This window comes from Garra rufa, chromosome 20 (genome assembly GCF_049309525.1).
Source record: "Garra rufa chromosome 20, GarRuf1.0, whole genome shotgun sequence".
NCBI classification, from domain to species: domain Eukaryota; kingdom Metazoa; phylum Chordata; class Actinopteri; order Cypriniformes; family Cyprinidae; genus Garra; species Garra rufa.
This window is the reverse complement of record NC_133380.1, coordinates 31,875,651-31,890,068: the sequence shown is the minus strand read 5'-3', so window position 1 is coordinate 31,890,068 and position 14,418 is coordinate 31,875,651. Positions and strand designations below refer to the sequence as shown.

At 38.2% G+C, this 14,418-nt stretch overlaps 1 protein-coding gene across 2 annotated transcripts in view; it reads left to right on the top strand.

The window, feature by feature from the left end:
- The window catches only part of sp1 (sp1 transcription factor), a 41,696-nt gene that overhangs the window by 21,059 nt on the left and 6,219 nt on the right, over positions 1–14,418 (top strand). The window contains exons 3-5 of one of the 2 annotated variants that reach the window (XM_073825692.1): positions 561–1,833; positions 9,021–9,162; positions 11,914–12,107. In XM_073825692.1, the coding sequence (XP_073681793.1) occupies positions 561–1,833; positions 9,021–9,162; positions 11,914–12,107 (1,609 nt within the window). Of the gene's footprint in view, positions 1–560; positions 1,834–9,005; positions 9,163–11,913; positions 12,108–14,418 lie in introns of both variants that reach the window. The other variant, XM_073825691.1, reaches the window with a different exon arrangement.

The window sequence follows — 14,418 nt, the reverse complement described above, 5'->3', positions numbered from 1 at the left end:
GTGCGTGTGTGTGTGTGTGTGTGTGTGTGTGTGTGTGTGTTGCTCTTTAGAAGCTACAGAAGATAAATGTTCCCCAGATGACAAAATCTTTAAATTCTAAAAAAGTTTTCACCCCCCATTTATGGGACCAGAAGGATTTTACTGAAGAACAGTGGGCAGTTTAACTAAAAAAAGATTCATGACCAACTATAAACAAAAAACACAGGTGTGGATCATTCAGGTAACACAGATTTAAAAAAAAATCAAGTGTATGTAAACTTTTGAACAGTCATTTGTAAAAATTCAACTATTCACGTCTTTTGTGTGAAATATCTTATTCAGGTCAGTGCTTAATAAAAAAATATGAAAAAAATTTGTATGATCCTTCTAAAGCTGGTAAGATTCTACAAGGTGTATGTAAACTTTTGACTTCCACTGTACATAGTTTATAAAGACACTTAATAAAAAGTGGGTTCATGTTGTCTACTTTTTAAATGCAGTAAATGAGGTGACCTAATTTTTTCAAAAAAGCAACAACAGACATTTCTAAAAATGACTCTAAAACACGTTTCTCCTTGCAGGACTCGCAGCAGCCGTCACCTTTAGCGTTGTTGGCAGCCACATGCAGTCGGATTGATGAAAACGACGCGGTAGAACAGTCACGGCAAAGCCAGATGCAGGACGCACAGATTGACCTCCATCAGTCCCATCTGTCACAAGCCACCAACGGCTGGCACGTCATACCTGCAGGAGTTCCGGTGTCCACCAGCTCCGGTACCTGTCCCACGACGACCTCTGAGGACAAAAGCAGACAGACAGTGTCCACAGGAGGCGTGGTGCAGCAGCAGTACGTGATGGCGTCCTCACAAAACCTACAAAGTCAACAGGTGCTCACTACCCTCTCTGGTGTGATGCCAAATATTCAATATCAGGTAATCCCACAGTTTCAGACCGTAGATGGACAGCAGCTTCAGTTTGCTCAGACAGCCCAGGAGATGTCAGCCACAGCATCGGGCCAGTTTCAGCTGGTGTCTTCGCCCAACGGTAATCAGCAGCTCATCGCTGCCCCCACCAACAGAGCTGCCGGTGCTGGCAACATTTTAACTGTCCCTGGCCTTTTCCAGCAAGCAATCCCTCTGCAAAACATCAGTCTGGGTGGTACAATGCTGCCCAATCAGACACAGTTCCTTACCAACATGCCTGTACCACTGAATGCTAACATCACCCTTCTCCCAGTGGGCTCTGCTGCCACTGTTGGATCTGTAAGCGATGCAAACGCTGGAGGAACTTTAGGAACTTCTCAACAGCTGCTCCAGACCACAGCGTCTACAAGTGCAACGGAGTATTGCACTACTTCTACCAGCACACGGACGGCTGCATCAGGTGGTGTTGTAACACTAACCCAGAGTAACAAAGGAGAGACTGGAAAGCCCTTCCAGAACATGTCCGGAGCGTCTGATAATAGAGACGGACAGAAACAACAGTGTCAAGCTCAGATTCTCATTCAGCCACAGCAGGTCCTGCAGACCGTCCAGCCTGGCTCTGTCTCAGCCGGTGGTCAGATGTATGCAACACAGACCCTTTCTCAGGATGGAGTGCAGAATGTTCAGATCCAGACCATTGCCAATGGCAGCCCCATCCTGATCCGTACCGTAGGTCCGAATGGCCAGGTAAGCTGGCAGACCCTTCAGTTGCAGAGCCCCGCTAACACCCAGATCACACTGGCACAGCCCGGGACGACGGGAACCGTACAGCTCTCTGGTCTTCAGACCATCAACTTGAATACGCTTGGCAATGCAGGGTTGCAGATGCATCAGCTGCAGGGTGTTCCGATCACCATCGCCAACACAACAGGTTAGTTTGCTTTGTTTTTTTGGTGTAGTTCTGTTGAATTTCTTCAATGAACATGTGTGCTCAGTTTTAGGATGTGATGAAATGGCTCTTTCTTTATAAGCGAAATCTCTTTGCACTTAGTTGATGTTCTGTATGTGTGTGGCTGTCTGTTATATTGGAAAAAGTGCACGTGGTTCAAACTGTAGTAATTAGGGATGTAACTATATCAAAATCTCACAACACGATTTTGATTTCGAAGTCCAGGATACAATATTTATTGCGAGACAAATGAAGAATTGGAAAAAATTGACATTTTGTACATTTAAAGGTTGAATTATTCTATTTAATGCACTTTAAGAATTCAAAATTAAGAACTCCAACCCATGTTCTTAAAGGAGAAGTCCGGTGTGATATTGACCTAAAGTGTTATGAATCATGATACCGATTGTGAACTTACCTTTCATAGCTCATCTCGGCTTGTCCCCTGCACTCCGAAATCTGGCGCTAGTTAACCGATGCTAACAACAGGTTGTCGTTGAGGGTGGCTCGGGCATCAGACTAGCCGTGTAAATAAATCACTGTTTTACACCATTTACGAGGCACAAAGTAGCTCCACACTTCATTGGTAGACTTCCAAGGGCCCTGACATTTAAAACGAGACATTGAGAACTCAGAAAAAGCACTGGTAGTTTATTTACAAGAAGATTTATACACACAGTACCTTCAGGAAATTTACCGTTCGCCGCCATCTTGAATTTAGTCACGATAAGTCAAGTGACGAGCAGGAACTACAACCTGACAAGTCACGTGAGTACTCGCATTACTTTTGGACTGGAGTTAGTGCAGACAGTTGGCAATTGCAAGGATGTCGGACGATGAAGCTACTGAGTTTTATGAAGTAGTAGTTTATAGAGATCGACCGATATGGGTTTTTCTATAGCCGATGTTTAGAGGTCAGGGTCAGCCGATGTCCGATATGTGCTGCTGATTTTTTTTTGGCCGATTTTTAGGGCTGATATCTTTAAGTTCTCCCCTTTATTTGCATGCTAAAATGTCACACTAATAATAAGTGGATGCACAACATTTCTAAACTTAACATTAGGGATGGCGAAAACTAAAAAGTTTCTTGACCGACCACCGAGCCTCATTAGCCGGTTGAAACCGGTTAACCGATTAGTTTAATATGGTACGCTATTTGAAATAACAGCCATTTCGAGCCGCGCCTGCAATTTCGCAACTCTGTCGCATCTCTCTGCCGCTCTGCCTCCCGCACACACACACACACACACACACACACACACACACACACACACACACACACACACACTGCCACTCACGTCACTTTTTTAAAATCCACTACAGCGCGAAACATGAGTCCCGCAAACGCGGTGCCGAAGAGCTTGTTGTATGTAATCGTAGGACAAATGGCTCCTTAGTTTCAAATGGTTTGGGTACAAGGTGATCGCTTTGAAAATAAAGGCGTTTGTCTAGGTTAGAAGCTCATTTGAAACATTGCCACGGCTCATTTAAGAAAATGACAGCTCCGAAGAGACGCCGCTTTAGTTGAGGTAGTGCTAACCATAATAAAGAAAGATGATGATCATCATCACCTTATCGGTTACCACTGAAATGTAGATGTAATGTATTTCCAAATCTAAGCCCATCTTATGCGGAATGTTGCCTAATAGACTGCAACATGATAAAACCAATGGATAAAACAGGCACCTTCAGAATGCGTAAAAGACGCACCGGCACTTTTTTTTTTTAACCGACTACCGACAACTTTGACCGGTTAACGTTGATACGGTCAACCACCGGTCAAACGGTCATCGGTTAACATCCCTACTTAACATCATGAACACTGACTTGAACCATCTCTTGGATCTTAATTTTGTGCACTGCACAGTATTAAAATAAACGATTTAACCAAAGTTAACCAAACAAATCAAACTGACCAAGTATTTTATGTATAAAACAGATAATTAGGGATGTAACGGTATCAAAACTTCACGGTACGGTAATACCTCGATATGAATGTCACGGTACGGTATTTATTGAATCATTTACAGGAAAAACAAAACTAATGAAGAGACTCGAAAAAAGTGCCAGAAGTGCTTATTAAACAGTTTACATGAACACTGAACATATCAATGGCATACAAATTAGCCATCTATCACTTTGAAACAGGAACTTCAATTTTAATAACAAAAAATTATTAAACCGTGTAAAAAAATAAATAAAAAAAGTTTCAATTTAGTATTCTAAAACACTCACCTCATTCACTCACACACTCACTTATTCAGACAGAGACAGGTTTTTTTTTTTAAAGGAAATCTAGCATATTAACATTATCTGGTAAAAGCTGGGATCTCTGAGCATTTACAATGTCCCCTGCAACAGAAAAAACCCTCTCACTTGGGACTAGACTATGTGAGCGGAGTGGAGCGGCAACAATTTCCCCTCCGCGCTCTGTGCATTTAATAATCACTCCGCTCCAGCTCCAGCTCCGCTCCGGGTTCACAATTTTCCGCTCCCGCTGCACTCCTCGCTGACTGATGTCAGAAACACCGCTCCGCGTCAAAAAAAAAAATCAGAAATAATGTTTGAAATATAACGGTCCTGTTCATAACTTATATTAAAATAAATCCTAAAATAAAATAACAGGAGAGTTTGGAACACTAGTGTGCAAACTTTGTTCCTACCACATACCAAGCTAATAACATCAGCATTAAAAGAGTATAATTGCTGCTTTATGCAGTGCAAAGTTTGTAATGAAAATAAAAATACATTTTCGTCAGTTATTTTACTTATGGATCGCTGCATTTCTTACAAATTTCTGCTCATTCGAAATCGGATACCATTACATTTGTTTTAATGCATTAACAGAGTGATTGCGTGTGAATATGATGTCCATTGCCGTCATCATAGCCTTCACATTATTTCTGATTTGAGTGATCCATCTCTATCAAGCGAAATATGTTTAGCATGTGAATTCCTGCTTAATATGCAGTTATATTACGGACAGTTGGCGTGAATTGTTCTCATGATGGAGCGATGGTGGAGCGGTCTTGGAGCGAGTTAAAACCACGACGCTCCGTCTTTTCAAAAATCCGCTCCTCCCTCCATTCAGAATCACAACAGGATGATGGCCACGCCTGGGCTGATGGGAATTGTAGTTCCCGATACCTCCCGTTTGCTCCATTCGCCTGAGCAAACTTTTCTCAGAAGACCTATCGTTTTATCGAGTCATGCGACCACGGTAGTATCGAAAAAATGTGCTATTGCGGTACGACGGTATTTACAATACCGTTACATCCCTACAGATAATATAAAAAGCTGTCAATCATTTACATAAAAGTTTTAGAGCTGAGATTAATGTTGAGATTGTTTTGAATATACAATTTTGAATACAGAAATATTAAATGATTTATTAAATGATTTGCAATCATGCGCAGCAACGCTCTAGCTCCCGCGACAGCGTCTCTTCCACTGGCACACATAACACCGGGCCAGCTGTGCTGTATTGTGTATGTGTATAGCTTAAGTGCAACATGAAGCTTGAAGACGTACAGAAAAAAAAATTAAAACGGGGGAATTAACTTTGAGCAAGTTTGGAGGAAAGTCGGAGGTATGGAAACATTTTCAACAAGTCGTGGGCAGTGACAACATATGTGTCGATCCATTCTGAATAAACAATGCAGTTTGCATGCTTCGTCCTTGTTGCATTTTTCATTAAGATAAATCTAAACTAATTTCTGTAGTTCAAACAACTTAGAATTGTAGTTGAGAACTTCTGTTATAACGGCTCACGTATTAAAAAATAGTCGGGTTTAAATCGGGCTCGGGCTCATAATTACAGTTAATGTGTCGGACCGGATCGGGCTCGGACACAAGGTGCACGGGCTCGGGTAGGATCGGGTTTCATTTTTTGGGCCCGATCTAAGCTCTATCTCCACTCCACGCACAGAGTGAAATTCTCCGACTCGGATACAGGAAAAATAAAAAACATAACACTGGGGCTAATATGTTAGCAAGCTGCTGATAGTTTTCGACTACAGTCCTTAAACTTAACTGCAAGTAAGCAAACCTTTATCCAGCTGTAGCATATGCCAGTTCCTGATGGTTCTACGCTATTAGTTTTTTCTTTCACTAAGTGAAAGCAACACTTCATAGTTTACTAGTAATATATAATAAATATATGGCCATAGGACTTTGAAATATTAGAATTTAAGCCTTACCTTTATCTCTTAGAACTGTTATTGAATCTTACAAAAGCATGGGGCTGCCCGCGGACGTGCCTGACTTTAAATCGGCGCTACTAAACACGGATATCGGCCAATGCCGATATATAAAAAAAAGGCAAATATTGGACCGATATATCGGCCGAACAAAATATCGGTCGACCTCTAGTAGTTTAGTTTCCTTCCTGCTCGTCACTCGACTTATCGTGACTAAATTCAAGATGGCGGCGAACAGTAAATTTCCTGAAGGTACTGTGTGTATAAATCTTCTTGTAAATAAATTACCAGTGCTTTTTCAAAGTTCTCAATGTCTCGTTTTAAATGTCCGGGCCCTCGGAAGTCCACCAATGAAGTGTGGAGCTACTTTGTGCCCCGTAAATGGTGTAAAACAGTGATTTATTTACACGGCTAGTCCGATGCCCGAGGCACCCTCAACGACAACCTGTTGAACGTTTTCCTAATATAAGGCCTTAAGAAGTCTTAAAAAGTCTTAAATTCAGTTTCGATAGGTCTTAAATAGTTTTGGTCACATTTCCGCTAAAATATCTTCAGTCTTCATTACTTAATTTAGGTCCTGATGGAAAATATCAGGTAAAGCATAAAGAAAACGCCGTTCTAACAGCGTCTGTACATCCATTTTGACCGCTCCCAGCACCCATACCGAAAGTGCGTGATTAGACGTGCATGCAAAAAAAAAAGTGCGGCTGGCGTGACCGTGTGTTTTCAAGATGCGACTGGAATGACCGCAGTGTCTAACGAGATTTTTTTCTCCCCCTGCGGTAGTTACTGCGTCTTCAGACAGAATCGCAGTAGCAGAATACTTGTTCAACAAGCTGTTTTCTGTATATAATGGTCTCAATAATAATAATAATAATAATAATAAATATAAGTCGAGCTATCCCAGCCTTCGAGATACATTTAAAATGTTTTTTTTTTCTTTTCTTTTCTAATTTGTACATTCATAAATGTATTTAAAACATTAATCTCATAACATCTTTTATTGCACTTTTAATTTTGTAGTGTAAATTATGTAATCTGACTGCTAACAGTCGTATAGAATGTAATAAATTGCAATAATTTCAAAGGTGATGCATACATTTCAAAAGTAAAAAAGACATTTATAAAGGTAAATCAAATATGCAGATTTAAGATGTAAAAGCTAATGGAGCACTGATGAAAATATTGCTTTAGAATAAATTGTTTACATCACCAGATATCTCTAAGTGGTACTTTTAAGGGGACATTTGTGTGGAATAGTATCTGCTTATATGAAAAGTTCACTATATATCGTAGTAATAAATATAATTTATTACAGCCATGAAATTGTTTACTTTTTACATTAAACACATTAAATATTACATATATGCATGTAATATAATGTGTATTTCCATTACAGGTTTAGGTCTTAAATTTCATATAAGGTGGTATTAAAAAGGTCTTAAAAAGTCTTAAATTTCACTTGTTCATATCTGCAGATACCCTGTTCTAAACTTGAAAGAGATATTCTGAATTTGGACTGCAGTAATGTTACCCATTTAAACCGCTAGCTGTCACTTTTTTTAAGCTTTTATTTTGTCGGAAATGGCAGTAGAGCTTTCATTTTGAAGGAAAACTCCAGCTTCAGTGAAAACAGGCTTACAAAAACGTGTCTCACTACAAATCTAGTGAAATGCTGTAATCATGTGCCGCAAAAATAAATGTAACTGATGGTCGTTGTGTTCCCAAACACACGCTAAACCCTAAGACTCTTCTTCCTCAGAAGAATGAAATCAAATCCGACTCCTGCCGCTGATCTGCGACTGTTGTTCTGCATTGTTCAAAGTAAAAAAAAAAAGAATATACTTTATGGCGTTAGTTTTAATAAATTAAAAAATTGTAAAAATCCAGAATTTCTCTGCCATTTTTTTTTTTTTTTTTTTTTTTTTTTTGCTGTGACACCACAGTGTCATATCGAACCAAACTGTGAATTTTGTGAACGGTTACATCCCAAGTATGTATGTGTATATATATGTGTATGTCTTATAAAATAAAAAACAAACTCTCAGCTTTAAAATCTGTTAATTTTATCACAATTCAAACAACAAATACATTTTTGTTGCTCTTGTTGTTACCAATAATTTCTTCCTCTTAACAGGATGAAATAAACATGAATAAACTCATCATCAGAAGGTGTTAAAAGTTATGGAAGTGAATCATGTCTCACTTAATTGCTCAATCAGTGTTTCAACCGCAGAAAAACGTCAGTAACACAGCTAGCACATAACATCATATTTACCCCAGGAAAGACATTCAGTGTCAATAATTCTAACTAGAAAAATAACTAGACAGGACTGCTGGCTCTGCTTTCACTCAGTTAACTAAAGTAGTGGGCAATTTGCATTTCTTTCAGCCTCTTTGAAAGCAGAATCAAAAGTGATTGTGTCCACCAGCTACTTTCCATTCTGCATTGCATCTCACATCATTTGCCAGTTGTTGCTGTGAGATGTTTCTCCACTCTTTACATGGTTACACGTGGTTTGCCACTTCACCAATTATTTAGTTCACTTAAACCCTTGTGTTCACCTGCCTCCACATCTCAATATCCAATTAACAATAAAAATTAATACCTGAGTCCAGGATTTTGTGGTGTCACATATCTTTAGAATTGACCATTTCTAGTCCAACACAGAGCAGAACACATCTATGGAAACTTAAGATCAGATGTGGAAGTGTGTGCAATGTAAAATATTATTTCTACTGAGGCAAAGATTGCAGTGCACACTGATGAACACAGTTATTTCTGTATGTTGTCAGATCAGGAACAAAAACGCCTTAAGTAGTGGAAGCCAACTGCAATCTCTGTTTTGTTTCAGCAAGAACTGGTCCCTTGAATTTGGCAGTTTAGTTAATTTTCCCTACTTTTCCAGGCTGCTTGTGGCTGTTTGTGTGTCTTACAGATGTGTGATTTTTCAGGTGTTTGTTCTGCAGGTGAGGTGAGCGGGGCAGCTGCAGACGGTCTGGATGACAGCGGTGTGATGGATGAGAATGTGGAGAGCAGTCCGACACCCACCAGCAGACGCACACGCAGGGAAGCTTGTACCTGCCCTTACTGCAAAGATGGAGAGGGACGGTACGCCTTAAACAACACCTTTCTGTTGTCACTCACACTATTTCATACAACCAAAGGCTTCAGCATGCAGGAGGCATGGAAAGTGGAAAGGAAGTGAGAGAGGGTCACTTTTTGCAAGCAAATGTTTGCTATAGATCAGGGGTCCTCAAATCTGGCTTGTTTAGCTCTAACTCTAATCCAGTGTTTCTCAATGGGGACGTTCGGAGAGCAACGGGGGGCGCTGAAAGCAATCATTTTGAAAGGGGGGCGCTGAGGTGTTCTTGGGGGGGCGTTTGGTTAAGACGAGTTTAAACTGAAGATGTATGTACTTTAGTGTTCTCTTGCAGTGTAGCGCAGCTGCCGAACTTCCCGTCAAAATAATAGCAAGCTTTTGGAAACGAAAAAACATGATGCTTTTTCTTGTTTAGTAAAAATAATATAAAATATTTTTGTTTGCCGATTGGTTTAAATGTCACATTTTTAAAGAGTGTATTCAAAGCTCAGCCTAATTTATACTCTATGATAAAACTAATGATATTTCAAGCCCCGTCAAATCAAACATGTCAAAAATGTCATGTGGCATTCAATGACACATATTTAAAATAAATTTTGTATGGGCTAATGTGGGTTGTTATATTTGGGTAAAAATTGGCTACATGCTTTTAAAATAAGCCTATATATTATAAATAAAATATAGCATATAATATACACTACTGTCAGAAGGTAAATAAGATTTGTTAATGGATTAATAAAAAAGGTTGCATTTGTTAAACATTTTGTAAATATTCTCAAAATTTGTAGTTTACATTTCTTCCATTTGCATGTGTAAACGTGGTTTTACTCACCAAAATAACCATGTCCACTTAGGGCTGGGCGGTATGACGGTATATATCATTACCGTGGAATGAAATGTGTACCGTAAAATAATTTTTTTTATTCCGTGTATACCGCGAAATGTAAATAAGTGGGCGTAGCCAACTCACATGCAGCACGCAGAAACCGTTGAATGCAAGACTGAAGGATACTCTGGGAGGTTGTAAAAACATGGAAAAGGAGAAACGAACAGACGAGGAGGGCTCAAAAGAAAATCTAAAGAAAATATTTACTATATTTATAAGGTTAAAAATAAAATACAAAATAATCAAATAAGATCAAGTCCTTTTCTTTTCTTAAATATTCAAGCTTATTTATTATAAAAAGCCCTTTTGTACATTTTCTGGAATAACTACCTATATAAAAAACTATATCGTGAAAGATATCATTACCGTGAAATAAAATTTGTCATATCGTGAAATAAAATTTTGGTCATACTGCCCAGCCCTATGTCCACTATACCAGAAAAAAGGGAATTCAATATATTCTCAAAAAAACAGGGTATTTCGAAAACTAAGGCATAAATATTATTTTTCACTGAAAGCGAATTGAAAATATCCAAACATATCACAGCAGTAAAAAGGGTGTTCAAGAGTTCCAGGAATGGAAGAACAAACTAAAATCATGTTAAAATGTCCGTTTGGATATGATCTAAACCGGAATCTTTGTTTAGTCTTTTTCAACTAAATAACAAAGTATATCAGCATCTCAGCAACATAATATAAGCAATAAAATGTTATTACTCTTTTTTTTAAAATACTTTGCTTCTTATATTATTATTATGTTGGCTTGGCAAGTCAACATACTGTTATGCTTTTAAACTTGCTAAACATGCTATTAAACCAAACTTGGCAGAGACCTGGGTCCTGATGTGTAGTTTCTTGCTATATCTTTTTAGACTGATCAGACTTAATTTTTTTTTATTATTATTAATTTTTAAAACTGAAAAATGTCCTATATCCTATAAAATCAAATTGAAAGATTTGCCTGTTTTAAAACATCATCTAGCTTTATAGTCACCTATATGCTAGTGTACTACTAAATGTTGACACAGTTTGTTTTGAAATCTACAGTCTGTTGTCCAAACAGTGACACATTGCAAAATTATGATGCCACATAGCAACTGAGAACCTTTGCTAATTGCTAAGTACGAATGGTAAACTTTAATTTTGTTATGGTTAAACTTTGCAATTAATCCTGAAATCACATGCGTGCTAAACCATGGGGCCTAGTCGTACGGAACGTAGATCCACTATAATCTGTTTCACATGTATGATAAATCTCCTGATCATCCTGGCAGATATACTTCCAGGACAAAAGTCTACAGATAATTTACTCACTCAGTTGTCATTCAAGATATTCATGTCTTTCTTTCTTCAGTCATAAAGAAATTGTTTCTTAAGAATATTCTCCATATAGTGGACTTCTGTGATGCAAATCTTGAACTTCCGAAATGCAGTTTAAATGCAGCTTCAAAGGACTCCAAACGACTTCAGCCAAGGAAGAATGGTCTTGTCTAGCGAAATGGAAAATTGTAATTTATATAAATTTTAACCTCAAATGCTAGTCTTGTCTAGCTCTAGTGCATACGTACTCTGTACTCCGGTTCAAGACAGTTAGGGTGTGTTCACACTTGTTATGTTTGGTTCGATTAAAACAAACTTTGGTGCGATTGTTCATTTGAGTAAGTGTGAACGCTGCCATCTGAGCCCTGGTGCGCACCAAACAAGTGCTTATTACTGTGAAGCTGCTTCATAACCAACTATTATAACCAGAGCTATAGAAAGAAATTAGACTTGATTTAAAAGCCTGACTGTGTTTTATTCCTTACATCCAGCATTAAACTACAGCTGAGCTCTATGTGCATTTCTAAATGTGTCCTACCTGCTCTTATTACAGCAATGACCCTAGTAAGAAGAAACAGCACATCTGTCATATTCCCGGATGCGGCAAGGTCTATGGGAAGACGTCTCATCTGCGGGCACACTTACGCTGGCACACAGGAGAGAGGCCCTTCGTTTGCTCCTGGTCCTTCTGCGGTAAACGTTTCACACGATCTGATGAGCTGCAGCGACACAAGAGGACACACACAGGTGAGTTCAGCGGCATCACGGGTACTGCTGCATCACCTCATATATGCCTTTTTTTTTTTTTTTAGAGCTCAGAGTTTTGAAGTGTGTGGTTCAAGTCAAGCCAAAGTTTTAATGTTTTATGTGTGCATCAGTTAATAGAGATTTAATGTTGTGCTATGTAAATATAGCCTTACAGGTTTCAGAAATCTTTAAAATTGTTGACAAATTGAAAAATAAAATAAAGAGCGAGACATGCTTGGTTATTTTAAAGAGTAATTTAACAAAAAACTGTAAGCCTTGGAAAAAGTTGATTCTGAACTTGCATTGACCGGCTGCTGTCTGTGTACTTGTGATTAACTCAGCTGTGTGCATGAACAGTCAAATACACAAAGTCCCTATCTTGCGGATTCAATTGATTACAGACAATTATATATTTATAAGAAAAAATATCAAATGTGTAATAATGACCTGAGCTGTCACAAGTATGATCAACATCACTGGAGCGAAGATTGAGTCTAAAAGGTTGTTTATTTCGAAGAGATGTGCAAATAAATGGGTTTGAAAAAGATTTGTTAATAAAAAACGTTAAAGTAACTGCCAAGCACTTAAAACGGTACTGACTCTCCTTCACAACATTGAGGCTGGAGTTTCATATGCTACACAACAGTCTTGTTCACAGGCTCTCGATCTGTCCACCACCCTTACTACCAGTGATGACCGTCTAAATACACTTTTTTTTTTTCCCGCTCTCACAAATTAGAACATATTTTTATATAATAAACTTAGGGCTGCTCGATTTTGGCAAAAATCATAATCACAATTATTTGGGTCAATATTGTAAATCACGATTATTTAACACTATTATGACTGGGTCCAAAACATCATATTAGTGATTAATTTAAAGATAGCAATACAGCAGAAAAAAAGATTTAAAAAAAGAAGAATACTTTTATGCAAGTCTTAAGTAGTATAACAATACTACAGAAATTGAATGTAATTATTTGAATGTAAAATAAAACGGCGTCTTCACTGTAATAGTTAAGCATGTTTCCTATTAAAACTACAAAAGTCCTTTATTGAAGAGCAGTGAGTGATTTCTTGTGTTTTATTAATATTAAGCACACAGACTGCAGAAGGAATATTATTTGTTGCCGCTTTAAGTGCCACACGGATCCAATATACTGTTACACACGTATTTTCAACCGTTTATGATCATTTAAGACAGTGTTTCCCAAACTTTTTTTCTGGGGACCCACATTTTAAAGTCGATAAATCCTTGTGACCCAATAAACATTAAGCCCATATAGTTCATATATCACGAAGAGAATTTATGCATTAAAAAAATGTGACCATTTTTAAGGTCATGCTTCCACTTAACTATTTAAAAGAGATACAGATATTTGACAAAGCACATTTTTTTTATTTAAGTAAAATGCAGATTTGCAGAAAATGCTGTTTACCACAAACACAATATTTATCCGTTATTTTGATTTCAAATCCACAAGTGCTTTTTCAGCATTGTGATCCTCTTTTATCACAGTACACTAATACAGTAACAGACATTTTCACGTTTAAACTCAACAATGTTAAAAACAACATATTATTCAATGCACTTGACTTCTAGATTTGTATATTAAGTTGCTCAAGCAAGTTACAACACATTTAAACACAACATAGGGAGGCTATAGCTTCCTTTTCTAATTGAAATTGGGCTATCAAAAAATATTTTAATTAAAACTTACCACAGACAGAAACAGTCGGCTCTCATGCTTTTCTTTCGCATTAAATCTTTATTAAAAACAATGCTAAAGAACTTTTCTGCCTGGACAAGTGCACGTATTATGTTGCCTTTTTCTTTAAAACTGCACTTTTCCTTATTTTAAACCTAGCCAAAAAGCCACGTGTTGACACTGAAAAAGTGGACTTCATTTATGGGACATTTTCGTGTCAATCCATGTTCATTTTTACAGCGAACAATGCGCTGTCACTTTAATTCAGCACATGCAGCGCTTGCAGCACAGCAAAAAATAGACTCTGCCGAAATGATCGCTGTTCTGCTGCAAACGCACTGCTTCTGGGACGCACTGCTGGACTGCAACCGCGTGCAGTGTGAACGCTCCAATCCGTTAACATGGGTGCGGAAAAAAATACGCAACGCATACGCACTGCAGACGGAGTATGAAACAGGCGATGCAGAGCGCAGCTAAAGAACAACAACAACAAAAAGAAAGCATAAGAAGAAAACAACGAGCTCCCTCGTGCGGCTAGTGAACTACACATATAAATGGGACGCATGGGGCGCAATAATAGTTTAATCTCAATTACTGCATTT